Source organism: Hyaena hyaena, unplaced genomic scaffold (assembly GCF_003009895.1).
Source record: "Hyaena hyaena isolate Hyena2069 unplaced genomic scaffold, ASM300989v1 scaffold_1919, whole genome shotgun sequence".
Classification (NCBI taxonomy): Eukaryota; Metazoa; Chordata; class Mammalia; order Carnivora; family Hyaenidae; genus Hyaena; species Hyaena hyaena.
This window is the reverse complement of record NW_024082564.1, coordinates 122,359-148,886: the sequence shown is the minus strand read 5'-3', so window position 1 is coordinate 148,886 and position 26,528 is coordinate 122,359. Positions and strand designations below refer to the sequence as shown.

The 26,528-nt window shown below is 44.7% G+C and overlaps 1 protein-coding gene across 1 annotated transcript; it reads left to right on the top strand.

Moving 5' to 3' along the window:
• The first annotated feature begins 9,605 nt into the window (after positions 1-9,605).
• PRDM14 (PR/SET domain 14) lies at positions 9,606-25,411 on the top strand. The gene is made up of 7 exons (XM_039225145.1): positions 9,606-10,305; positions 10,867-10,920; positions 11,008-11,165; positions 12,346-12,616; positions 16,413-16,615; positions 22,459-22,560; positions 25,157-25,411. The coding sequence occupies exons 1-7, from the start codon at positions 9,606-9,608 to the stop codon at positions 25,409-25,411; spliced, it is 1,743 nt and encodes a 580-aa protein (XP_039081076.1).
• The last annotated feature ends 1,117 nt before the right edge of the window (positions 25,412-26,528 follow it).

The following is a 26,528-nucleotide window of genomic DNA, read 5'->3' as shown; positions in this document are numbered from 1 at the left end:
ACATCGGAATCATAGGGGTCCCAAAGATGAAGAGAGAGAAAAGGGGGTAGAAGGGTTATGTGAGCAAATCATAGCAGAAAACTTTCTTAACCTGGGGAAAGACACAGACATCAAAATCCAGGAAACACAGAGGACTCCCACAAGATTCAACAAAAACTGACCATCCACAAGGCATATCATAGTCAAATTCACAAAATTCTCAGGCAAGGGAAGAATCATGAAACAGCAAGGGGAAAAAACGTCCTTAATCTATAAGGGAAGACAGATCAGGTTTGCAGCAGAGCTATCCACAGAAACATGGCAGATCAGAAAGGCGTGGCAGTATATATTCAATGTGCTGAATCAGAAAAATATGCAGCCAAGAATTCCTTATCCAGCAAGGCTATCATTCAAAATAGAAGGAGATTTTTAAAGGTTCCCAGACAAACAAAAATTAACGGAGTTTGTGACCACTGAACCAGCCCTGCAAGAAACCTTAAGGGGGACTCTCTGAGGGGAGGAAAGACGGAAGAAAAAAAAAAAAGACCAAAAGCAACAAAGACTAAAAAGGACCAGAGAACACCACCAGAAACTCCAACTTTACAAGAAACATAATAGCAATAAACTCATATCTTTCAATACTCACTCTAAACATCAATGGACTACATGTTCCAATCAAAAGACAGAGGGTAACAGAATGGATAAGAAAACAAGATCCATCTATAGGCTGTTTACAAGAGACACACTTTAGACCGAAAGACACCTTCAGGTTGAAAGTAAGGGGATGGAGAACATTCTATCATGCTAATGGTTGACAAGACAGAGTAGCCATACTTGTATCAGACAATCTAGACTTTAAAATAAAGACTGTAACAATCGATGGAGAAGGGCATTATATCATAATGAAGAGGTCTAGGCACCAATAAGACCTCACAATTGTAAACATTTATGCTCCAAATGTGAGAGCACTCAAATATATAAATCAATTAATCACAAACGTAAAGAAACTCATTGAAAACAATACCATAATAGTAGGGGACTTCAGCACCCCGCTTACAGCAATGGACAGATCATCTAACCGAAAATCAACAAGGAAACAATGGCTTTGAATGACACATTGGACCAGATGGACTTAACAGATATATTCAGAACATTTCACCTTAAAGCAGCAGAATACACATTCTTCTCCAGTGCACACGGAATGTTCTCCAGAATAGATCACATACTGACTGGGACACAAATCAGCCCTCAACAAATACAAAAAGATCGAGGTCATAGCCTGCATATTTTCAGACCACAACACTATGAAACTTGAAATCAACCAGAAGAAAAAATTTGGAAAGATAACAAATACTTGGAGACTAAAGAACATCCTACTAAAGGATGAATGGGCTAACCAAGAAGTTAAAGAGGAAATTAAAAAGTACATGGAAGCCAACACCATGGCCCAAAACCTTTGGGACACAACAAAGGTGGTCACAGGAGGGAAAGATATAGCAATCCAGGCCTTCCTAAAGAAGGAGAAAGGTCTCAGATACACAACCTAACTTTACACCTTAAAAAGCTGGAAAAACAACAGTAAATAAAACCCCAAACCAGTAGAAAACAGGAAATAATTAAGATGAAAGCAGAAACCAATGCTATCAAAACAAAAAAAAAAAAAAAAAAAAAAAAAAAAAAAAAAAGATAAATGAAACCAGAAGCTGGTTCTTTGAAAGAATTAACAAAATCAATAAACCCCTAGCCAGTTTGATCAAAANCTCCCTCTCTCTCTGACCCTCCCCTGCTCACGCTGTCTCTCTCTCTCCTAGAAATAAATAAAAAAAAAAAAAAAAAAAAGAAAAAGGGAAGGCCCAAGTAAATAAAATCAAGAATGAAAGAGGAGAAATCACAACCAGCAGAGCAGAAATACAAACAATAATAAGAGAATATTTTTTAATTTTTTAAAGTTTATTTATTTTTAAAATTTTTAACATTTATTTTTGAGAAACAGAGAGAGAAAGGGAGACAGAGTCTGAGGCAGGCTCCAGGCTCTGAGCTGTCAGCACAGAGCCCGATGCAGGGCTCAAACCCATGGACCACAAGATCATGACCTGGGCCAAAGTTGGACACTTAACCAACTGAGCCACCCAGGTGCCTCACGTTTATTTATTTTTGAGAGACAAAGAGAGCAAGCATGAACAGGGAGGGGCAGAGAGAGAGGGAGACACAGAATCTGAAGCATGCTCCAGGCTCTGAGCTGTCAGCACAGAGCCCGATGAGGGGCTCGAACTCACAGACCGCAAGATCATGACCTAAGCCAACGTCGGACACTTAACCAAGTGAGCCACCCAGGCACCCCAATAATAAGAAAATATTGTGAGCAATTATATGCCAGTAAAATGGGCAATCTGGAAGAAATGGACACATTCTTAGAAACATATAAACTACCAAAACTGAAACAGGAAGACATAGAAAATTTGAACAGCCCTATAACCAGTAAAGAAATCAAATTAGTAATCAAAAGTCCCCCAAAACCAAGAGTCCAGGGCCCGATGGCTTTCCAGGGAAATTCTACCAGACATTTAAAGAGTTAACACCTAATCTCTTGAAGCTGTTCCAAAAAATAGAAATGGAAGGAAAACTTCCAAATTCTTTATATGAAGCCAGCATTACTTTGATTCTAAAACCAAAGACCCCACTAACAAGGAGAACTATAAACCAATTTCCCTGATGAACATGGATGCAAAAATCCTCAACAAGATATTAGCCAACCAGATCCAACCATACATTAAAAAAATTATTCACCATTACCAAGTGGGATTTATATCTGGGATGCAGGGCTGGTTCAATATTTGCAAAAACAGTTGATGTGATTCATCACATCAGTAAAAGAGAGGACAAGAAAAACATGATCCTCTCAATAGATGCAGAGAAAACATTTGACAAAATTCTTTCTTTCTTTCTTTCTTTCTTTCTCTCTTTCTTTCTTTCTTTCTTTCTTTCTTTCTTTCTTTCTTTCTTTCTTTCTTTCTTTCTTTGAGAGACAGAGACAGAGTGCAAGTAGGGGAGGGGCAGAGAGAGACGGTGACTCAGAATCTGAGGGAGGTTCCAGGCTCCAAGCTGTCAGCACAAAGCCTGATACAGGGCTCAAACTCACGAACTGTGAGATCATGACCTGAGCTGAAGTTGGACGCCTAACCGACTGAGCCACCCACGCGTCCCCAGCATCCTTTCTTGATAAAAACCCTCAAGAAAGTAAGAATAGAAGGATCATACCTTGAGATCATAAAAGCCATATATGAAAGACCCAATGCTAATATCATCTCAATCTCCTAAGGTCAGGAACAAGATAGAGATGTCCACTCTTACCACTATTATTCAACATAGCATTGGAAGTCTTAGCCTCAGCAATCAGACAACACAAAGAAATAAAAGGCATCCAAATTAGCCAGGAGGAGGTGAAACTTTCACTCTTCACAGAAGGCATGATACTCTATATTGAAACCCAAAAGATTTCACAAAAAAACTGCTAAAACTGATCCATGAATTCAGCAAAGCCGCAGGATATAAAATCAATGCACAGAAATCAGTTGCATTCCTATACAAAAATGAAGCAACAGAAAGAGAAATCAAGGAATCAATCCCATTTGCAATTGCACCAAAAACCATAAAATAGGAGTAAATCTAACCAAAGAGGTGAAAAATCTATACACTGAAAACTACAGAAAGCTTATTAAAGAAATTGAAGAAGATATTAAAAAATGAAAAAAGTTTTCCATGCTCCTGAATAGAAAGAACAAATATTGTTAAAATGTCAATACTACCCAAAGCAATCTACATATTCAATACAATACCTATCAAAATAACACCAGCATTCTTTACAGAGCTAGAACAAACAATCCTAAAATTTGTGTGGAGCCAGAAAAGACCCCACATAGCCAAAGCAATCTTGAAAAAGAAAACCAAAGCTGGAGGCATCTCAATCCCAGACTTCAAGCTGTATCACAAAGCTGTCATTATCAAGACACATGGTACTGGCACAAAAACAGACACTCAGATCATTGAGAGAACCCAGAAACGGACCCACAGATGTATGGCCAACTAATCTTTGACAAAACAGGGAAGAATATCCAATGGAATAAAGACAGTCTCTTCAGCATGTGGTGCTGGGAAAACTGGACAGCGACATGAAGAATAATGAACCTGGACCACTTTCTTACACCATACACAAAAAGAAACTCAAAATGGATGAAAGACCTAAACGTAAGACAGGAAGCCATCAAAAGCCTCAAGCACAAAGCAGGCAAGAAACCTCTTTGGCCTTGGTCACAGCAACTTCTTACTCAACACGACTCCAGAGGCAAGGGAAACAAAAGTAAAAATGAACTGTTGGGACCTCATCAAAATAAAAACTTTTGCACAACAAAGGAAACAATCAGCAAAACTAAAAGGCAACCAAATGAATGGGAGAAGATATTTTCAAATGACATATCAGATAAAGAGTTAGTATCCAAAATCTATAAAGAACTTATCAAACTCAACACCCATAAAACAAATGATCCAGATGGCCAACCAACACATGAAAAAATGCTCAACATCACTCATCATCAGATAAATGCAAATCAAAACCACAATGAGATACCACTTCACACCTGTCACAATGGCTAACATTCACAACTCAGGCAACAACAGATGTTGGTGATGATGCCGAGAGGATCTCTTTTGCACTGCTGGTGGGAATGCAAACTGGTGCAGCCACTTTGGAAATCAGTATGGAGTTTCCTCAAAAAATTAAAAGTAAAACTACCCTATGACCTAGCTATTGCACTACTAGGTATTTATCTAAGTGATACAGGTATGCTGTATAGAAGGGGCACATGCACCCCAATGTTTATAGTGGCACTATCAACAATAGCCAAAGTATGGAAAGAGCCCACATGTCCATCAATGGATGAATGGATAAAAAAGATGTGATATATATATATACGCAATGGAGTATTACTCAGCAGTCAAAGGGAATGAAATCTTGCCATTTGCAACTACGTGAATGGAACTAGAGGGTATTATGCTAAGCGAAATTAGTCAATCAGAGAAAGACAAATACCTTATGACTTCACTCATATGAGGACTTTAAGATACAAAACAGATGAACATAAGGGAAGGGAAGCAAAAATAATATAAAAACAGGAGGGTGGATGAAACATGGAGAACAGAGGGTTGCTGGAGGGGCTGTGGGAGGGGGGATGGGCTAAATGGGTAAGGGGCATTAAGGAATCTACTCCTGAAATCATTGTTGCACTATATGCTAACTTGGAAGTAAATTTAAAAAAAAATTTTTTTTAAAGTTAAAACAAAAGAATTGTATTGTATTCCCTGTTTCTGGCTTAGTGCCCAGCACATCAATAGCTGGGGATTCAAGAAGTTCATTGGGTAAATGACTAAAAGCAAATTAAAATAAGGTACCACATGTTACATGAAAGATAGTTTTAAAGGACTGGTGATATTCAGTATTAGGTGAGGGCGTGAGGAAGCAGGGCACTTGCACTCTTTGTTGGGGGAGGGGTATAAATCGGTAGGAAGTACCTATCAAAATGGTCAATGTTGAGACCTGTGGATCCACCAATTTCACACCTAGGGATTTATTTTATAGGCACAGTTACAAAAATATGTATTTGTATAACGATGTTCCCAGAAGTTGCTTGAAGTGTTGAAAAACCGGCAACAACTTAAATACCTTTCCAGAGGAGACTAAAAAACCAAGGGTACACCCATAAAATGAATTTCTGTACTATGTAGCCATTATAAGGAATATAGTTAATCCTAATGTACTGATAGAAGCCATGACTAGTTGATAGTGAGAAAAAGCCGTCCAGAAGTATAAAATATAATCCCATGTTGTTAAAAAAAAAATCCTACATATATAAATACAATTTAAAAGTATGGTATTTCTCTGTCTCTGTCTCTCTCTCAAAAACAAATAAATATTAAAACAAATTTTAAGGGGCGCCTGGGTGGCTCAGTGGGTTAGATTAAGCAATTGACTTCTGCTCAGGTCATGATCTCATGGTTCCTGGGTTCAGCCCCAAGTGGGGCTCTGTGCTGGCAGCTTGGAACCTGGAGCCTGCTTCAAATTCTGTCTTCTTCTTTCTCTGCCCCTCCTCCACTCATGCTCGTGTTCTCTCTCTCTCTCAAAAATAAAACATTACAAAAAATTAAAATAAATAAAAGTATGGTATTTTAAGAAAAGGAATGGGCGTAGGGAATAAACCAAAGTATTAGTCAGTTTGCCCTCTGAGAGTAGGGAAAAGAGGCCGTCAAGGACTTCTACCTTTACTTTATCGATTACGCTAAACCAGCAAATCTTTTTTTTTTTAATTTTTTAAAATGTTTTATTTATTTCTAGGATAGAGAGACAGCGTGAGCAGGGGAGGGTCAGAGAGAGAGAGACACACACAGACTCCGAAACAGGCTCCAGGCTCTGAGCTGGCAGTCAGCACAGAGCCCGACGCGGGGCTCGAACCCACGAACCACGAGATCATGACCTAAGCGAAAGTCGGGCGCTTAACCGACTAAGCCACCCAGGCGCCCCAGCAAATCTTAGAATTAATTTTTGTTTATTGTTTTAAACCCTAGATAATCTGCATAACAAGACCTGAAGATAAGGTTCATGTTGCTTCTGCTAAAATAAAGCTACAACCGGTGAGTGGCGACACTGGAAAATGGCCTCCAGAGGACCTGCTGTCCCCAGACCACCCAAGTGTCGGCGCCCGTCTTTAAATCCTACAGGTGAGGTCTGGGAGGAGGGAGGAGGGAGGAATACAAGTGCTACCCACCCGCAGTCCTGGGGCCGGTCTGCCTCCCGAAAGCAGCCGGCAGCAGGACTTACTCGGCTTCTCCAAGTGCAAGATCCCCCCTGGAGGTGCTTGCTGTCCCTTGAGAAAAGATTCGTGGGCACTCTTCACTTGCTCAGACTAGCAGCCAAGCTGTCCTAAGAACTGGGGTACTGATGTAGCCCGAGGAGAGAAGGGAAGCCCTGAGCTCCTAGCCATCCCATCCGGGAGGAGCAAACCCCGCTCTCGCATCTCGGATCCCCCGTGCGACTGGCAAACCCATCCTCCCCGCTGCAGCGCGGGCCTCGCCAGCCGCCGAGCCGGCCCAGCACGTGGACTCTGCGGGCGGCACCGCGGTGCCTGCGGCCGAGGCGCCCGCCCCCTGGGCTGCTCGCAAAGGCGGGGGCGGCCACAGGTCTCTCTCCTCCGCCAGTTTGGGGACCTGTGGCGGCGTCTCGCGGCCGGCTAGACGTTTCCCCCTTTCCTGCCCTCCACCTTTAGTAACCTAGCCAAGACCAGCCCCGGCGGGAGGGTGTACGCCCCATTTTGCAAAGAAGCAGCGGCCCGGGGCGGCGGGGAACCTGGCCAAGGTCAGCCGGCATTACAAGGGTTCCTCTCCCACCCTAGATGCTTCCATGTGAATGTGAATGGGCCTAAGTGCTCCTTTCTTTCCCTCAATGGCCGGCACCGAGAATAAAAATGCGGTCTTTGAGCGCCAGGTATGGGTCTGGACCTTGCTTTCCAGAGGCCAGTGCATCCTAGGTCGCGAGCCTTCCCCGCGGGCAGCCGTGGCTGAGCGGGGGGCCGAAGCGCCCACATCCCAAGCTACTGGAGAAATAAACGCCCCCAAGAGGGCTAAACGGACCCCCCGGGAACCTCGGAGGCGTCCCGGAGGCCGAGCCCACCGCGTCCAGCTGCACCCAGCCGGGACCCGCTTCCCAGCCCTTAGGGCGGTGCCAGGCTCCCCTCGAGGCATCAGGGGTAAAGTCCCCCCTGTCCTCGGGGTTTGACTCCGTCTTCGGTCGGGCGCAGTTCTTGAGAGCTCGAAGCCGAGAGTCAGGCGCGGGACCCCGGGACGCTCGTGTTCTCGGACCCGGAGAGCCCCGGGTTGGTGTGTGAGCCCGGGGGCCTATGCGGGACGCTCAGCAACTCCTGCCCACGCTTTCTGCTCCCCTACCCTGCGAGCCTGGAGGGGCAATAGTGCCGGCCGCAGTCGGCGGAGGGCGAGTGCTCCCGCAGGGTCCCGGGAGGGGTTGGAGACCTGAGGAGTTAAAGGCGCGACCCCTGGGGACTGGAGGACTAGTGGAGCGTCGGCCAATGGCTGCGGTGGGCGGGGAGGAGACCCGCCCGAGACCCGCCGGGGACCTGCGTGGGCCGCGTCCCTTCCCCACCCTCGCCCTCTCTGTGCCCCTCGGCCCCGCCCGCCCGCCGCCCTCTTAAACCCCGCTCGACCCTCCCGGCCCGCTCGCAGCGTACCAGGCGGAGCCCGCGCCGCCCTCAGGGTCCTGGAGGCGCCCGTCCGGCGGCGGCGCTCTCGGAGGTGGGTGCCGGGCTGGGGCGCCGCGGTGGCCCGGGGCCGCCGTCCGCCGGGGAGGTTGGGGGCGCAGGGAGCGGGCGCGGGCGCAGTTCGTCTTGGGTGGCCCTTTTGCCCTCTCGGGACTTGCACTCCTTAAGTGGCTTTCAGCCCTCAAGTGGCATATCCTCGCGGTCAGCGGAAACCAGGAGCCGAGCGCCTTTAGGGGCGCGGGAGGAGAGCGGCCGATACCCTTGTCGTGGCTGACCTCTTCTCCTGACCCCGTGTTCTTTAATTTCGGAGTCACGACCCTGCTGGGTTTTCTTATTGGGCTTATTGATCTTGCCCTCGAGCCCCGCTGGCCATGAAGGGGCTCCATTCCTCGGCCTTGGCGAACTTGGGTCCGTGAAAACACGGTCCTTTCGGGGTGGGAGCGGCAGCGGCCGAGGCTTCTTTCCCACTCGGCCTGGGGGTCCTCGTGTGCTCCTGAGAGGCGACCCCAGGCTCCCTAAACCAGCAGGTGGGGCGACCAGAGTTCCCAGAGGGACTTGGGGAATGTGGCGGGACGCGGCCCACGTGGCAAATCCGGCGCTGGCTGCGGAGCTCAGAGGGGAGCCGAAGGTGGCGCCCTCCTCCATGCAGCCCGCGCTCCTGGGTCCGGGGGGGGGGGGTCAGACCCAAGGATCGTGGAGCGGCTGCCTCCCCGACCTGTCCCCGGGGTTTGAGGAGCTCATCTGTTTCTGCGCTAACTGGCCGGGGGCCCTTGACTATTCCCTGACTGCTGGGGACCCAGGAGCGCCTGGAGCCGCCGCCTGCCCTGAAGCGCAGTACGGCCTTGCGCTCGGCCCCCGGCCCCGGGAGTGGGAGGGTCTGGGGGCCCCGACCCACCCTGTTAAAGAGTTTCGTTGGACAGAGAAGGCGGCGGAAGAGGGAACTGGAAACGGAATTCGCAGGAGCCGGGTTTGGGGCCGGATGTAGAGGGGGCTGTTGGAAACGAGCTGCGCTTGGTCAGGGTGTGTTCGGAGAAGGCAGGCAAAAGCGACACTGACCGGGAACTTGGAGCCGAGCAAGATCCTGCAAGATTTTCGTTCTGGGTTTTGTGTGTTTGTTCGCATTGAGGTTTTGTTTTGTTTCGTCTGTGGGGTAAGGCTCGTGGGATCGAATTGGGGGGTTTAAGCGATTCCCTCCCACCCGGGGCTAGCTCGGACGGCAGAGGGTAGGCAGGTAGCGGGGCCGCAGCGCCCTGCGCACTCACTCTGCGCTTGCTTTTCCGCAGACCCGCTGCGCTCCGTGCCGGGGGGATGGCTCTGCGGCGGCCAGGTGAGGCCGGACCCCCGGGCAAGCTGTGCTACCCGCCTGAGAGACTCCAGGGCGGTCCCCACCTGGACGTCTACTGCCCGCCTTTCCCGCCCTATGGCCACTATGGGAACATGTTAACCGCTGCAGAGGAAGATTTCCAACCTTTCCCGCAGCTGGAGGCCGCCGTGTCTGCATCCCACGCTATGCCCCCCTTTGCCTTCCGGCCCGTGCCTCCCTTGCTGAACTCCAGCCTGGCCCTCCAGAGGGAGCCGCTCTACGACCTGCCCTGGTACAGCAAGCTGCCACCGTGGTACCCAATTCCCCACCTCCCCAGAGAGGTGCCGCAGTTCCTCAACAGCAGCCACGAGTATACAGGCGCCACCAGTGAAGACTTGGGCCGTACTGGTGGCCAAAGAGACAGTGGCCAGTGCTGTGGACCTGAAATTTTAATGCCGCCGCCGGCTGCTAATGCTTCCCTGTTACCTGACGGGGTGAAGGCCTCTCAGGTACTATCTTGCTCCCCCAACAAGTGGTCTGAGGACGGCTCCAAACTCCCGAACCAACAAGGGAAGTCGTCTAACCGCTACCACTTCACCCAGGAGGACCTTAACTTAGTTCTGTTCGGGGTCATTCCGAGCCTGGAGAACTCAGCCCCTCTGCATCATGCAGTGTCCGGTTTCCTGGTCCCCACAGACAGCTCTGGTAAAGGTGGTCACATCCGGAGGGAGTCACATTCCCTGGGGAATAGAAGTGGGAGGAGGAGTGGGGACAGGGCACCTCAAGCTGGATCTGAGACTGTTCAAGTCCAACAGGGAAGTGTGTATACTTCCCATCAGAGGGAAGCCTCACTTCTGAGGCTGTACTTGGCTGAAGTGCATGGGTCCTAAGGTTGGCTTTAGTGCAAGTGGAGGGCGAAGAGAGAGATGGTTCACTTAGTGGATGTCAGCTGGGATCAGATTCTACCAGGGTAGTGCAAGGTATCTCTATGAGAGTTTCATGCAATTCATACTGGAGTCCCAGTTTAGTCATCTATCTCGACCTCAGTCAAAATCAGCATTATCTCTGATTCTCAAGTTCTTTAAATTCGCAAATAGAACATAATCTTGCAGGGGTTGTTCCAAGTCTCAAATGAAAGATGTTATATGTAAAAGGAGCAGGGAAAATTTAAAGGATAAATCAAGATTAAGCTAAGGATAATGGTTACCTCTAAGGAGTAGGGAGGGAAACAGTTTATGAAAAATAAAATTTTAACTCCTTCTCTAGGATCTGATTCTGTTTGTCGAACTCTGGATAAAGACTCCCTTCAACTACCAGAAGGTAAGCAGGGCCTCTTGCGTAGACTTCGGTCCCTGACATAATGCAGTCAGTTCCATCATTGGCTTTCCTGCCTTGGGCTTCCCCTAGGTCTCTGTCTGAAGCAGACGATGTTTGGTGAAGTGCGGCATTTTGGTGTATTCTGCAGTAGCCTTGTTGCCAAAGGAGTCCGCTTTGGACCCTTTCAAGGCAAAGTGGTCAACGCCAGTGAGGTCAAGACCTATGGAGACAATTCTCTGATGTGGGAGGTAAATAAATATGCTTCTGGTGGGTTGACAGAGTGGGAAATGAAGCTGGTGGAGAACAGTGTTGGCTTCTGGCCCTCTGGGAGGGGGGCATTCTGCTGTCTGCTGCCCTTCTTGCAGTGTAAAGAGAAGGAAAGAGGGGTGCCTGCTCAGTTGGTTGAGCAACTGACTTCGGCTCAGGTCATGATCTCACAGTTTGTGGGTTCAAGGCCCTGCATCTGATGCAGAGCCTGTTTCAGATCCTCTGCCGCCACCCCCCCTCTTCCCCAGCTCGTGTTCTCACTTTCTCTTTCTCTCTCTCTCTCTCTCAAATAAATAAAATAAACTTAAAAAAAGAGAGAGAGAGAGAGAGAAGGAAAGGGGGATGTTCACTCCATGAAGATAGCACCTCTACATGAAGTCTTTGTGTTGTGTGGTGCCTTAAATCGTTTTACTCTTAAGATTAGCACTGGAATATACGTTTAAAGAATTATTATTTATCTATGTTTATAGGCAAAGCTAAATGCTTTAAATGTTTATACAGTGATGCTGAGAATATGCCAAAGAGAATAAAATTTGCGATATCATCTGCCTATGAAATTAGCTATGGATTTTAAAAAACTGATACTCTTGACCGTGTTTGGGGCATGTTGGTAGGACTCCAGTTTGTTCGAATATATCAGGGACCTCCCCTTGACCGTGAATGCCTACTTCTAGGAATATAAATCAGGAAAGTAATCTGAAATTCAGACCCTGTGGAAGATGTTAATCATAAGGTTGCTTAAAATAACAAAACATGGGAGACAGTGGAATTGCCAACAGCAGAGAGAATTAAAACATGGCTGCACTGATATGCATGACAACCAGGTTGGGGAAAAGCACAAAACTATAGTCGGTTGCCTTTAAGTTGTGAATTAAATGCAAACTTCTCTAGTTCCCCTTTTCTCTGCTTATGGAATTAACATACTCACGACAGAAATTTGGAAATTAAGAAAGTGATAAAAGTAAGAATCTTTAAAAATGTCACAGCACCTATTTATCTCAATAGCAAACAAATCTATTTGGGCTTAATATTAATAAATAATAAGTATATTCAGTGGACTCAAGCATGAGATTTGGAGTATAAATTTTAATAAGTAATCCTACAGGTTAGGCAAATACAAAAAGTGCATTTTAAACTTTCTTTCTTTCTTTTATTTTTTAGATCTTTGAAGATGGTCACTTGAGCCACTTTATCGATGGAAAAGGAGGTGCAGGGAACTGGATGTCCTATGTCAACTGTGCCCGCTTCCCCAAGGAGCAGAACCTGGTTGCAGTGCAGTGTCAGGGGCAGATCTTTTATGAGAGCTGCAAGGATATCTGCCGGAACCAGGAGCTCCTGGTGTGGTACGGAGACTGCTATGAGAAGTTCTTGGACATCCCCATGAGCCTTCAGGTCACAGAACAGGGGAGGCAGGCACCTGGGCCCTCTGAAGGTGAGTTCACACCTTTGTCTTTCCCAGCAAGGCTCTTCTATTAGAAGGACTCGGCTTTCTTGTGAACGTGAGCCACCTCTTGCAGCATCTCTGCTGCCTTGTGGAGCGCCTCCCTCTGCAGAGGCTAATGCAGGGGAGACTATACTGGGGATGTCTCTAACCAAGGGGGCACTACCCAGCGAGAGGGAAATGTGCTTGCCTTTCTAAAGCTGTGGATGCTGCTTCTATTCACAAGGAAACCTTTTCTTCTTCCCCTTCACCTCCTTTCGGAGGAAAAAAATAAATAAAAGCTAAATAAATGGATGCAGCTTCTTCCCTAGGTGAGCCAGTTTCTGATTCATCTCTGCCCAGGGTAACACAGCTGATGACTCCATCAGAGCTCTTAGATCAGTGTTTTTCAAATAGGGGTTGCAATATCTTAATGTGGTGGGAAATCAATTTAGTGGTTTAGACCACCTTTAAAGGAAAAAAAAATTAGAGTAGAATAGGAAATATCAATGTGAATCTCAAGGAAGAGTAAGCATTGTTTGGTGACGTTTGATTTCAAATGGAGATGTGCAGTATGCTGAGTCTCACATAAGTAATATATTTCTTACTGTGGGTCTTAGTCCACTTTGAGAAGCATCGAGTTAGACTCTCACCCTCACATTTTAATGTGGGTGTTGAATACCTGGGGATCTTGGAAAGATGCAGATTCTATTCAGGGCTGGGACCTAAGATTCTGCATTTCTATCAAGCTTCCTGGGGAGGCTGATGCTGTTGGCCCCTGGACCACATGTGAGCGGCAAGGAGCCAGAGAACCACCAACCTGCTCAGAATGAGCCTCGGGCTTTGCAGATTTCTGAGTGATTATTACATGCACAAAACCTTGGGAATCCTGATCTAATGGGTGGGATGAGTTAAATGAAAAATGAGTGTAATAGGATGGAAGCCCGCCTTATTATGTTATAATAAATGTGATAAGTAACAGTTTAAAAAGTTGCATTCATCACACAATACAGTAATTGTGTGATGCATGCGCATCCCCATTGTAAACCCAGACCCTTCAGTGCAGGAAATAATCCTAAGCGCCTTATTATCTCCTTCACCTGGATCCTAGAGTGTATTGAAGGAAAGCAAAAGGTATTAGGTCTAACAGTGGGGAAAAGCTGCTTAGGGATGAGAGGAAATAACAAGGTGCGTTAGACTGGGAGAAGGAAGACACTCCAGCTTTGGGGAATAGTGAAGCCAGGGGGAAGGACATGGACATGCTCATGGGGATTAGGAAGTGAATAATGAACAGCCTCTTGTTTCAAGAGTCCTAATAATGAGGGCCTATTGGAATCATTTGGGTGAACCATCTTCCTGCTACCCCAGTGAGCGGATGGTGGGGGGGTAAAGTCGGGAGTGGTGGTGAGATCATGGGACTCTCTAAAATCCATAGACTTCACAGTTGTCTCATACCTGGTGAGTCTTTTTGGTCACTTCCAAAATGTACTGACTGTTTTTGAAATAAAACTGAAAAATTGATTTGAGAAAATCTACACATGCTCAGTAACTCACAAGATATAATCATCTTTTTGAAAAAGTATTTAGCACTACGTATTGCTATTACAATGATCATAACTTTTGATTTCTCAAGAAAGTAATACTCTTCTGGAAATTTATCCTCAGAAAATGGTCCAGAAGGACAAGCTTTGTGCATGAAAATTTTTACAATGGCACCATCCGTATTAGTGAAACATCACAATCAACTGAAATGTTCAAGAGTAGAATAATTGTTATGTAAATGATGATATATTAACATATAGAATAATATGCAGAAATCAGAAATCCTTATCTGGTAATAAGGAACAGGGAGGGGTGTGGGCTTATAAACGGGGTTAAAATAATATATATTTGGGAGAGTGTATGGAAGGAAATTAGTAAACAGCTTAATTTGTTGGAAAGAATTATGGATGAACTCATTTGTTTTCTGTTAATGAGTGGATTTGAATAGGATTAAAAAGGAAAGAAAAATCAAAATTCTTCTGTCTTGTCAAAGAACTTTTCCTCAAAGGCTTTTGGCGAGGAACGGTGGGAACTTCCTTCCCCCTTTAAGGTCTTGAGTGGGAGGGAAGAGTCTGGACCCTATGTGGGCGGGTTATTTGAGTATGCAAGCCTGTGGAGTGTGTGTTTTGGGGGATAGAGGTGTGGAATGTGAAGACAGCTCTTAACTGTTACTAAACACTAAAACTGTGTGTGGTGGGGGCAGAAAACATCATTGTCAATATTGGGAAACCCCTTGGCTAAAAAGAGTAGTTGACTGGGGGTTGGGGGGGGGCTGGGGAGAGGATGAAGGAAAAGGAACAGGATAAAATTATTAAGTTAAATTTCCAAAGACCTGAGCAGAAAATGCAGACAGGTGACCCCTAATTAGTTAGCAAGGGTGGTGTGTCATTTTTGCCTAAGTGGTTGTTCTTATGCAAACTCACCATCAGAACCATTATTCTGAATTTTGGTGTGCTTTAGTGCTTTGATTTGTAAAGGCCACTGATCCAGCCTTGTAGCCCCTCTCCTCCCACTCTAGGAAGCAGGAAGGCCAGGCATTTCTGACCAATGAAAATTCTAGTGCTAAGCTAAAACCATCCCAGCAAGGGAATTCTGAGAGTATTAGCACCTCAATGAAAGTGATAGACATGCCGGGCGATGGATGTCCTGGGGATGGCGGTTGCCTTCCTGGTTATTTACTTAATGAATGGTTTATTTCCTTAGCCACCTGTTAAACGTGCCTGGGAGGTAGTTGTCAACTAACAAAGCCCCTGATGGATAACTTCCCTGCTGTCCTGATGCTAAAAAGATTTCCATCTACAGACTCCTGAATATACTTATTCCTGGCTCTTCTCTCTCTCCCTGGGGCCAGACAATGAGGTCTCAATGATGCATTCACAGTCAAAGCCACTTGATCCTCTGGAATCCAGAGTGTCCTCAGCAGGGATGCTTTTGTAGGTGGCCCCTGTCCTCTCCCCTCCCCCCAACACATAGACACCCCTGGACCTGGGACCTCCCTTGCTAGAGTCGGCTGAACCCTCTCTAACCTCTCTCCCCCTCCCTTCTCCATTGATAAAAACAGATTTACCTTTCTGGATATTGTCTATCACTCAATAAATGACAGAATTAAATTAATCATCATGATAACCCTATGAATACAAGGGAAGGCAAGATACTGTCAGCCTTACTCCATACCTGATGGTCCTAGCTCTGGAATCTTTTCTAAAAGTTCAGAGAAGTAAACTGTAAGCTAAACAAATGTCTAAGACTTCATAAATGGGGCCAGATGGAGCAGCTCTTGGGAAACCTAGGAGGTAAGCTATTCATGTCCCTGACTGTCTGGTATCCATCATTCTCTGAGGTGAATTGCTTTGAACTTAGAAATTGGACTGATCTGCACAGTAGGCATGTTTTGATATATTAACCCAGCCTTGTAACACGTGCCAGTCAGGAGTGGCTTCAAGACCTGTAGGGTTGACGGGCATCTGGGTGGTTGAGAATCAGTTAAGTGTCCAACTTCCGCTCAGGTTGATCTCACGATTCGTGAGTTCAAGCCCTGTATCAGGCTCTGTGCTGACAGCCGAGAGCCTGAAGCCTGCCTCGGATTCTGTGTCTCCCTCTCTCTCTGCCCCTCCCCGCCCCAAACACTGTCTCTCTCTCTCTCTTTCTCTCTCTCTCCCAAAAATAAATATTAAAAAGAATTTTTTTTTAGTCCTGCTGGAGGAAGTAAAAAAGAAGGAAGGTAGCTGACGAAGCCCGTGGCAATTTATCCTCCTGTGTTTCACAGAGTCTGCAGAAGGCTACAGATGTGAAAGATGTGGAAAAGTATTTACCTACAAATATTACAGAGATAAGCACCTCAAGTACACTCCTTGTGTGGACAAGGGTGATAGGAAATTTCCCTGCTCTCTCTGCACACGATCCTTTGAGAAGCGGGACCGGCTCCGGATCCATGTCCTTCACGTTCATGAGAAGCACCGGCCTCACAAGGTAAGAAGTAGGGCGACAAAGGATGGGTGGCCCATTACTCACATTGCTTTCATGCTCCTTTCTCCAACCCCTGAAGACATAGTGAGGGTGCCCTGGATGTGAGTTGCTGGGACACGGTGCTTGACGATGTAGGGTCTATGAAGAAAGGGACCGTACTGTGGAAGGGCAGGCATGAGCTACCTCGTGACAGAGCGCTGTGTGAGGTTGAGAGGACACGAAGGAAGGTTGTCTGCTTCTACCCGGAGACATGGGTTATGAAAGGCCTCACAGAAGAAGTGGCCTTGAGCCAAGTCTAGAAGGACAGTGGGATGTCTTTATGTCAGAGGCAGGGTTAGTTGATGGGAGGGGGTTGATATGTTCTGAGCAAGAAAGAGCCTCGCATATGCTTTTATTTATTTAAAAAAATTTTTTTTAATGTTTCATTTATTTTTGAGAGAGGGAGCGAGACAGCGTGAGCAGGGGAGGGTCAGAGAGAGAGGGAGACACAGAATCCGAAACAGGCTCTAGGCTCTGAGCTGTCAGCACAGAGCCTAACGTGGGCCTCGAACCCATGAGCCGTGAGATTGACCTGAGCTGAAGTTGGACACTCAACTGACTGAGCCACCCAGGCGCCCCCGCATATGCTTTTAGATCACCGTATATTGTTCCATAATCTGTGCAGGCATGTGGACAATTGTAGTAGCTAAGGAGGAAGCATAGGCCCAAAGAATGGAGGCCTCTGTGTCTTGCCAAGGATTCTGTCAGGTGAAAAGCAACAACGGTCATAGGGAGCCATTTTCTGCTATTCTAGATATCTGGTGGCTCTACCAGACTTGGTGAAAAAAAGTACAAGCTACCATTGTTTAGAAGAAAGGATGGGGCTTGGGTGCAGGCTTGGGTGTGCCTCCCAGCCCCGTCACAACTAGCCCATGAGGCTACCACCTGAGTGACTCTTGAGTCCCAGTTCTGTTCATTTGAAAAGAGAGTACTCTTCATAAAATTGCCCTTATCTTCCCCCAATGGTGGATCTTACCTATTCACAGCTAAGCTTACAGGAAAACCCCAGTCACTATATTATTTAATCCAAGAAAGTTTGAGGATTTTTACAAGCATCATGTGTTATTTGTACTCATCAAAAGACATTTAATATAACTAGTTTTCAACAACCCCTTGCTGATCCAGATAGATCTTCAAAGATGTCCACACCGACCCAGTCCCCTCCAAATCCCACTTCCCACAGAAAAGCACATGCTTACCAGAATTCCAGGACATTTGAAGTATAAGACGGTGAAATTACTGGGGTGCCTGGGTGACTCAGTTGGTTAAGTGGCTGACTCTTGAGTTCAGCTCAGGTCATGATCTGAAGGTTCATTAGTTCGAGCCCCATGTTGGGCTCTGTGCTAGCAGCACAGAGCCTGCTTGGGATTGTCCCTCTCTGTCTCTGCTCCTCCTCCCCTTCTCATTCATGCTCACTCCCACTCTCTCAAATAAACAAATATCTAAAAACTAATAATTTTTTATTTCCAATTTTTACTGTTTAACATGAGAAAAGAATGTATGCTTGGTAAATATAATTTGGACAAAACAAAAACCTCCTGATAGGCCATGATCCAAGTTAAGACATTTAAGGTGTAATGTTTTTCTATATGTATATGTATACATGTATGTATTTTAACGTACTTGGGGATATTCCGAGGCTAGTTTTTTGACTTAACATAATAACATCATGAGTAATTTATAAACGTAGTAATGGCTGCATCAGTGTATTTTAGATGGAGGTGCTATCACTTATTTAACCAATCTCCTGCTGTGTGAAATTTCCTTCCGGTGTTGCTGTGGTGAACAATATTATATACAAATCATTATCTCTGTTATTCATGTCTGATAATTTCTTTGGGATAGATTCCCGGGGGTAGAAAAACTGGGTCAGAGGGTGTATACAATTTGAAGGCTCTTGAATTGAGACACCAAACTGCTTTCTGGAGAAGGTGTAGATTTATAGTCCTGCCTGTGCAGCTTGTGGTAAATGCTTAAACTGTATTTTATTGGCACATTGTATTTGTCCTGTGATTTGTCAATTTATGTCCTTGGAAAACATTTCTATTGCTACATGCTTTAATAATAATATTTTACAAGCCATGTTTTATCAATTCTGGGATTTGGAGTTTTTTCACATCTTTATGTTTGTGAAATTTGAGTGTGTTCAACAAGTGACAATATGCCATCATTCTCATTGGTGGCATTTTCCTTTTTAGTTAGCACAGAAAGTAATGGTGGATCTTACAGTTGATAGGATACACCATCTAGGCTATTTGTCAGATTTGCTGCAGCTAGATAGATCAAAGGGTGTTGGTTAACAAAGGAGAAGCAATTGGATTTGTTTTTGTTTGTTTTTCACTAAAAAGAATATAGGAAAAGGTAATCAGAGCTCCATCAAGATATTTCTACTTGAGAGTTGCCTAGGTCATTTGGCTAAACTCTGAGGACAGTGGTAGTCTTCAGCTGGGGTTTGAGGGGAGAAGCTGTACTCGGGTGCTGCCATCTGTTTTTTGAGAGAGAGAGAGTATGGGTAGGAGATGGGCAGAGAGATGATTCAGGATCTGAAGCCATCTCCGTGCTGAGAGCAGAGAGCTGATATGGGGCTTGAACTCATGAATGTGAGATCCTGACCTAAGCCAAAGACCCACCCAGGCGCTCCAGGTGCTGCCATCTTTGAGACTGAGGGACCGTAGAGCAGGCTGCCAGTAGATGACAGAGATGAGAAGGAAGGTGTGGAAGCTGGTAATTGTGTAATGCGGGCTTGGTTTTATGGCCACGTGGAGGAATAATCATCTTAAACTGGCAATAGAAGAGGATGAGTCCTGCGTCCTCAGTGTCCCCACAGTTCTTTAGAGGTCTCCTCTTTGCAAACTCCCCCTGAGTGCTCTTGTCTTTTATCATGACCATAAACAGCATTTCACACTGGGTGTCCATCTCTAGCCAACAGCTCTGTCCTGAGCTCATGAAGCGTCTATCTAGCTGCATTCTAAGCATCTCAACTAGAGTTGCTCATGGCATTCCTTTTCTTATTTTTTACTACTAAACATTTTTTATGCTCTTTTAGTTTCCTTTATTTTATATACTTAAGTTTGAGTACCGAGCTTTTAAAGTGATAAAATATATTTAACTTTGCAAAAGCTTGAACAAAACATATAATTTAAATTGAAAGGAAGGGGGAAAATCTTGGTGAAACAGACCTGCAGAACTTAAGGTGAATAATTTCTTTAAAAAAAGTTTCTGAAAGAGAAAATAACTGATCGACAAAAATATTAGAAGATGCTGGGTGCACAGACAACAGTGAAAAACCCTGTATCCAGCACTTAAAACCTAAGTGTACCTCCTTTTGACATGATTTGTCAAGCAAACCAAAGAAATGTCAGAGGCAGTCCCTGTAGTTCATAACAATGAGTCCCAATAGTGTATACATGAATTTGGGGTGTCAGCCCTCTCCAGCCTCCTGAAATTCCTGACCAGTAGAGAGAAGGCTTTGTTTTTTCAGAAGGCATCATTTCTTATATTCCATCAGTTGCTCAAAATTATGCCAGGCTTTTTACTTTCTTTATATATTTTGTTTTCTACTTCCTTCTAAGCTTTTTGTTTTTGCTAGGATTTCTAATTACAAGAGGTAAATATAGTTTCTTAATTGTGTAAAAGATATTTACATTCTTGCTAAGTATTCTTCATGGAGCTTAGTCAGATTTGAACCACTTGCTTTCTAAGCCTGTGAACTGTCATATTGGGATAGTTTTCATCACCTTTCTGAATTAGTTCCACTGATTTTTCCATCTCACTCTTCCTCTCTCTTGTTCCAATTTTCAAAAACCTTCAAGGAATCTTTCCATTTAGTCTTATCATTTGATGCCAATCTTGTTCTTGATTGTTTATAAATAACTGGCTTCTTTCTTTATGGAAATTGTTATTGATCTTTGGACTTCTGAAATTTTAACAGAAAGTGTGAAGTTGGATGTCTTTTTCTTTTTGTCCTGCTTTATAATCAGTGAAGTACAAAGTACGCTTTTCTTCATTTGAAGGTATAAGTCCTAAATTGAAATGAATTTTCTGGGGCACCTGGGTGGCTTAGTCGGTTAAGCGTCCGACTTTCGCTTAGGTCATGATCTCCTGGTTCGTGGGTTCGGGTCCCATGTCGGGCTCTGTGCTGACTGCCAGCTCAGAGCCTGGAGCCTATTTCGGAGTCTGTGTCTCCCTCTCTCTCTGACCCTCCCCTGCTCACGCTGTCTCTCTCTCTCTCTCCTAGAAATAAATAAAACATTAAAAAAAAAAAAAGAAAGAAAGAAAGGAATTTTCTTCTTCATTCTCTGGTTATTATCTGTCTTCCAGGTCTTTTTTTTTTTTAATGTTTTATTTATTTCTAGGAGAGAGAGAGACAGCGTGAGCAGGAGAGGGTCAGAGAGAGAGGGAGTCACAGATTAAAACAGGCTCCAGGCTCTGAGCTGGCAGTCAGCACACAGCCCGACACGGGGCTCGAACCCACGAACCGCGAGATCATGACCTAAGCGAAAGTCAGACGGTTAACCGACTAAGCCACCCAGGTGCCCCTTCTAGGTCTTTATTTACTACTGGAACTCCTTTTGACTAGATACTAGCTACCTCCTTGTGCTTAACATTTTTGTTCTTTTCTTCTGTTTTGTTTGTTTGTTTTTTGTTTGCTTGCTTGTTTGTTTTTATTTTAGAGAGAGAGCATGTGAGCAGAGGAGAGGGGCTAAGAGAAAGAGAGAAAATCTTAGACTCCTTGCCAAGCATGGAGCCTGACATGGGGCTCGATCCCACAACCCTAGGATCTATGGCCTGAGCCGAAATCAAATCCAACTGAGCCGCCCAGAGTTAAATTTTAATTTTTTTGCTCCTATTCTCGAGTCCCCTAATCTTATTTTCCAAATCATGTATATCTTTACACTTGATCTCTTCTTTTTTGTAGTATTAACTCAGACACCTGACTTTTTGCGCTAGCAGTCATAGTAATGATAACAAATGCTCACCATTAAAACCTCAAACAGCACAGAAAATTTAAGACTTTTAAAATCTACCCCAAACATATCCTCTCTCCTGTCTATGCACATAAGCACACCTGAGGAGCAGGGCATGGAGGCAAAGTACTTTTCTTTTACCTGGTTCAGAATCCCAGAGGAGATTTGACAGGAGTCACAGGGTCAAGACCAAAGAGAAACGACATGAACTCTTGACAGCAGGTGAACACATGCTGCGTCACATGCTTTCACTGGAGTCCCAAACTGGTGACCTTTTCTTTAGGTACAATATGTCTCTGACCATCTGCCACCTGTGTTGCCTTCTGGGGCTACATATTCATCACCAGCCACTAGATTTTCAGCTCCTTGTCTCTATCAAAGTGTCGAACACATAGTAGGTACTCCATAAATACTTGTTGAATTAACTGGGTAGTTCCCATCGAGAAAATCAGAAGACAAGGAGTCCAAGTTTAACTGGCTTGCTCTGGTCACACAGCTACTCATTGACAGAGCAGAACTAATTCAAGCTTCTCCATACGTTACAATCCTGTTCACTTCCCACCTCGTACATCTGAAGCAACTGACACCCAGAGACTTGAGAGGAATTATGGAAAGCTATAGCACTGAGCAGGCTCTGGACCAGAACCCATGCTTCCAGATTCTTCAGTGTAGCCCTGGGTTGTCTTTCTACTACTTTCAGACCCCTCAGCCTGAGTCTACTTGATCCTCTGCCTACAAACATATGCAAGATAAATAGAATATTTAGCTTTTTACTCCCAGATAAACATAATGGTAAAATGAAGATGTGATTTCTAACTGTATGTTTCTTTTATGCCTTAGTGTTCCACGTGTGGGAAATGTTTCTCTCAGTCTTCCAGCCTAAACAAACACACGAGAGTCCACTCTGGAGACAGACCGTACCAGTGCGTGTATTGCACAAAGGTAAATGGAACCCCCTTCCAAGGGATTTGCCTTGAGCCCTGTTTGGATGTTCATGGATAAGAACTTGAAGCATAAAGCCTGGCTTATAAGGAGTTCTTGGTTAGTCCATTATCAGGCCAAACCCCATTTCCACCCCTAAATATGTTCCAGTTTGCTTAAGATGATCAGATATGATCTCCTATTGCCAAATTGGCATTTGGGTCATGTGTAATGAAATAACATCTCCCAGGGGTATCTGGATTCAGTCGGTAGAACATACAACTCTTGATGTTTGAGTCAGGAGTTCAAGCCCCAAATTGGATATAGAGATTGCTGAAATAAATAAACTTAAAAAAAAATTTTTTTAAAGAAATACACCCCCAATTTACAGGGAGCTGTGATGATTGCAGACATGATTACATAATATTTAAGAGCACAAACTCCTCTTTCTAGAGCAACATTGCTGAAATGGAATCTAATGTACATTATACAGAATATTGAATGATAAAAATGAAGACACAGATATATACTTAGGATTTGCTGGAATAGAAACAATGGTTTGACCATGCTTTAGATATTATGCCAAAACATCTCATGTCCTGTTTTAATGATAAACATCTGTGCTATCCAATGCTTAGTTAGCCATTAACTGTAGTGGCTATTTAATTTAGTAAAAATGAAATAAAATGGAAAATTCAGTAATTTGGTTGCAGTATCCACATATCAAGTGTTCAATAGCCCCACATGGCTAGTGACCATCAAACTGGATAGCACGGCCACATTTCCATCAATGCAGAAAGTCCTATTGCAGAGCATTGGAATACATTGTTTCTGTCATCAATTTTTTTTAATAATAAAGCCATAAAAGGAATATGTGCTGTCTTAGGGGGATGTCTATACCTCCCACAGAAAAATAAAACATTGAGTGCACCAGACTTGAGGAAACATACTGCCAAAGAAATTGTGGGTCGATAGAATGGTTGTAATCACCATGACAAAATGAGGCTGAGCCAGAAGTAGACCATGAGGAGTCTGTGCAAACTGAAGGAAGGGGACCATGGCTTTGTGTGAAAAAAGCAGCCTCTCCTGAGGAGTAAATTCTATCCACCAGGATTTCCAGAGCAAGGTCATAGTAACTACACAATGCCTTCTGTTTCTGGAGTTCTTACTCCGATCCCTACCTTGTAACTTCTAACTGACCTGGGACTGAGAGATGTTCTGAAGGGGAACTAAATATTTGGCCCCCAGTGTACACATTAGATTCCAGTTACTTAAGCTGATGAAGACTGATCATGTGTGGGTGTTCAGGCAAGTACAGCTTATGAACCTGACTAGGCAGTGACCCAACTCCACATGTGCCCAGACACCCCATTGTCTAGCACTTCTCTCTCAGCCCCCCAAATCCGAGGCCACCAGTTTAACCTAGTGTTTTATGTCAGTCACTGGACCTCAAAAAAAGTTATTACATCTCTAATATACTACTTGAAGGTGACAAAGTTAAGCACACAGTACTGAAATGAAGGAGGGGAAAAAGCTATAAATGAGGGAAAGAACAGAGTGGCCAAGAAAAGGTATGTAAGCACAGAAAAGTACTTGGGAATCTAAAATGTGACAGCTATTCTGAAAAAGTTTGGCAGTTTCACTAAAAACTATACTTGTTAACTGCCCTACAACCCAGCAATTGTCCCCTGCTCACTTATCTCAGAAATGAAGGCTTATATATTCACACAAAAACCTGTGCAGGTATTTACCTGTAGCAGCTTTATTCGTGAGAACCCACGTTGGAAACAACCCAGATGTCCCTCAACAGGTAAGTGAACAGACTGGGCACATCGCCACCATGGAGAGCTACTCAGCCATAGAAAAAGGCATGAACTATTGTCCACACGCCAACCTCAAAAACAGAGAACAGTTCAAGTGGTTGTCACGGCTGACGAGAAAAAAGTGGGAGTGAGAGGAATCGGTGTGGCTCTGAAAGGGCAACATGACGAGTCGTCATGATGAAATTGTTCTACATCTTCACTATCAGCACGAGAATCCTGGTTGTGGATACTGTACTATAGTTTTCCAAGAGGTACTACTGAGGGAGACTCTGTAAAGGGTGCACAGAATCTCTAATATTTCTTATGACTGCCTGTGAATAACCTCAACAAGTATTGTGTTTACAAAAAGAAGACCCCGGGGTGCCTGGCTGGCTCAGTCTGTGGAGCGTGCAGCTCTCGATCTTGGGGTTCTAAGTTCAAGCCTTGTTTTGGGTGGAGAGATTTCCTAAAAATAAAATCTTTAAAAAAAGAGAGAGAGAAGAAACCAATAAGATCCTACTTTATGCCAGACCTTGGCCAATAGGATCTACTCCTGTAATGCACTTTCTCTTGGTGTGGTCCTGAGTCCATGTGCATCGGAGTTGTTTGTTTATAAGCAGGTTCCTGAGCCTCATGTCTGCCATGCCCTTTTTTAAGACCACTACTGTTGACCAAGAATGCTCTATGGCCTTAAAACCCAGATTCATCGATTGGGGAACTAAGGATCAGTGACAGTGAAATTAACCCCTTTGTCTAGTTGGCTGTCCAGGTGATGGAAGCTGACTTTTTCTTCTTCTGCTTTCTGTTCTGTGCAGAGGTTCACGGCCTCCAGCATCCTCCGCACACATATCAGGCAGCACTCAGGGGAGAAGCCCTTCAAATGCAAGTTCTGTGGGAAATCATTTGCGTCCCATGCCGCCCATGACAGCCACGTCCGTCGCTCACACAAGGAGGATGAGGGCTGCTCCTGCAGCATCTGTGGAAAAACCTTCCCAGATCAAGAAGCGTTCTATTCCCACAGGAAGCTCCATGAGTGCTCCCAGCGCTCAGAGACTATGGGGACAATGTAAAAACTAAATGCCCGGATGCTGTCTTTGTTTTCCTTGCTTATGGGTGCATCGTACGAACAGATAAGAGTTATAGTAAGATGAGAAACAGAAAAATGGAACCAGCCAAAGAGCTGAATTTCACCAGCTTTCACAGAAATGTTTTTTCATAATTTTAAAAAAATTTTTTAATGTTTTATTTATTTCTGAGAGAGAAACAGCATGAGGAGGGGAGGGTCAGAGAGAGAGGGAGACACAGAATCTGAAACAGGCTCCAGGCTCTGAACTAGCTGTCAGCACAGAGCCCTGATGTGGGGCTCGAACCCACGAACCATGAGATCATGACCCGAGCCGAAGTCGGCCGCTTAACCGACTGAGCCACCCAGGCGCCCCGGTTTTTTCATAATTTTTAACAAGAGTGGAATTTTGGTGAATTTACCTAAAAGTAGTGAAAGCTGGCTATTACTAGAGCTTAAGAATCTGGAAAGTCAACACAAACCCTGAGGGAAAGACTGTATTTCAGGGACTGGGAGTAGAGTTTGATTTATGTGAAAAAGAAGACCTTTTCTCTGTATTTGTCTTGGATCCCCAGTTGTCATGTCTTCATAGAATAAACTATTTAAAAGTTCATTCAACCTGAGCTTCCATAGTATTGTAACTAAGTTTTAGGGTATAGGTTAGTCTGCCATCTTTCTTGTATTTATTTTAAACCCTTAGTTTCTACCCCTTGCCCATCAAATGACAAATGCGTGTTAATTTGTTCAGCACCACACGGAATTACTCTGGACACAGAAGTTATGTATTCACACCATTATCTGTGAGCTTTGTAATTGGGGAAGAAAAATTATTACCGGGGCACCTGGGTGGCTCAGTCGGTTAAGTGTCCGACTTCGGCTCAGGTCATGATCTCACAGTCTGTGGGTTCAAGCCCTGCATCGGGCTCTGTGCTGACCGCTAGCTCAGCCTGAAGCATGTTTCAGATTCTGTACCTCCCCCTCAACCCTCCCCTGCTCACGCAGTCTCTCTCAGGGAAAAAAAAAATTACAATAGACTAAAAAATAAGTGTGTTTTTATATTGCTCTAGTTTCAAACCTGATTTCATTCCTGATGATGACACGAGTGGAATTTTTTCAGGCCTAAT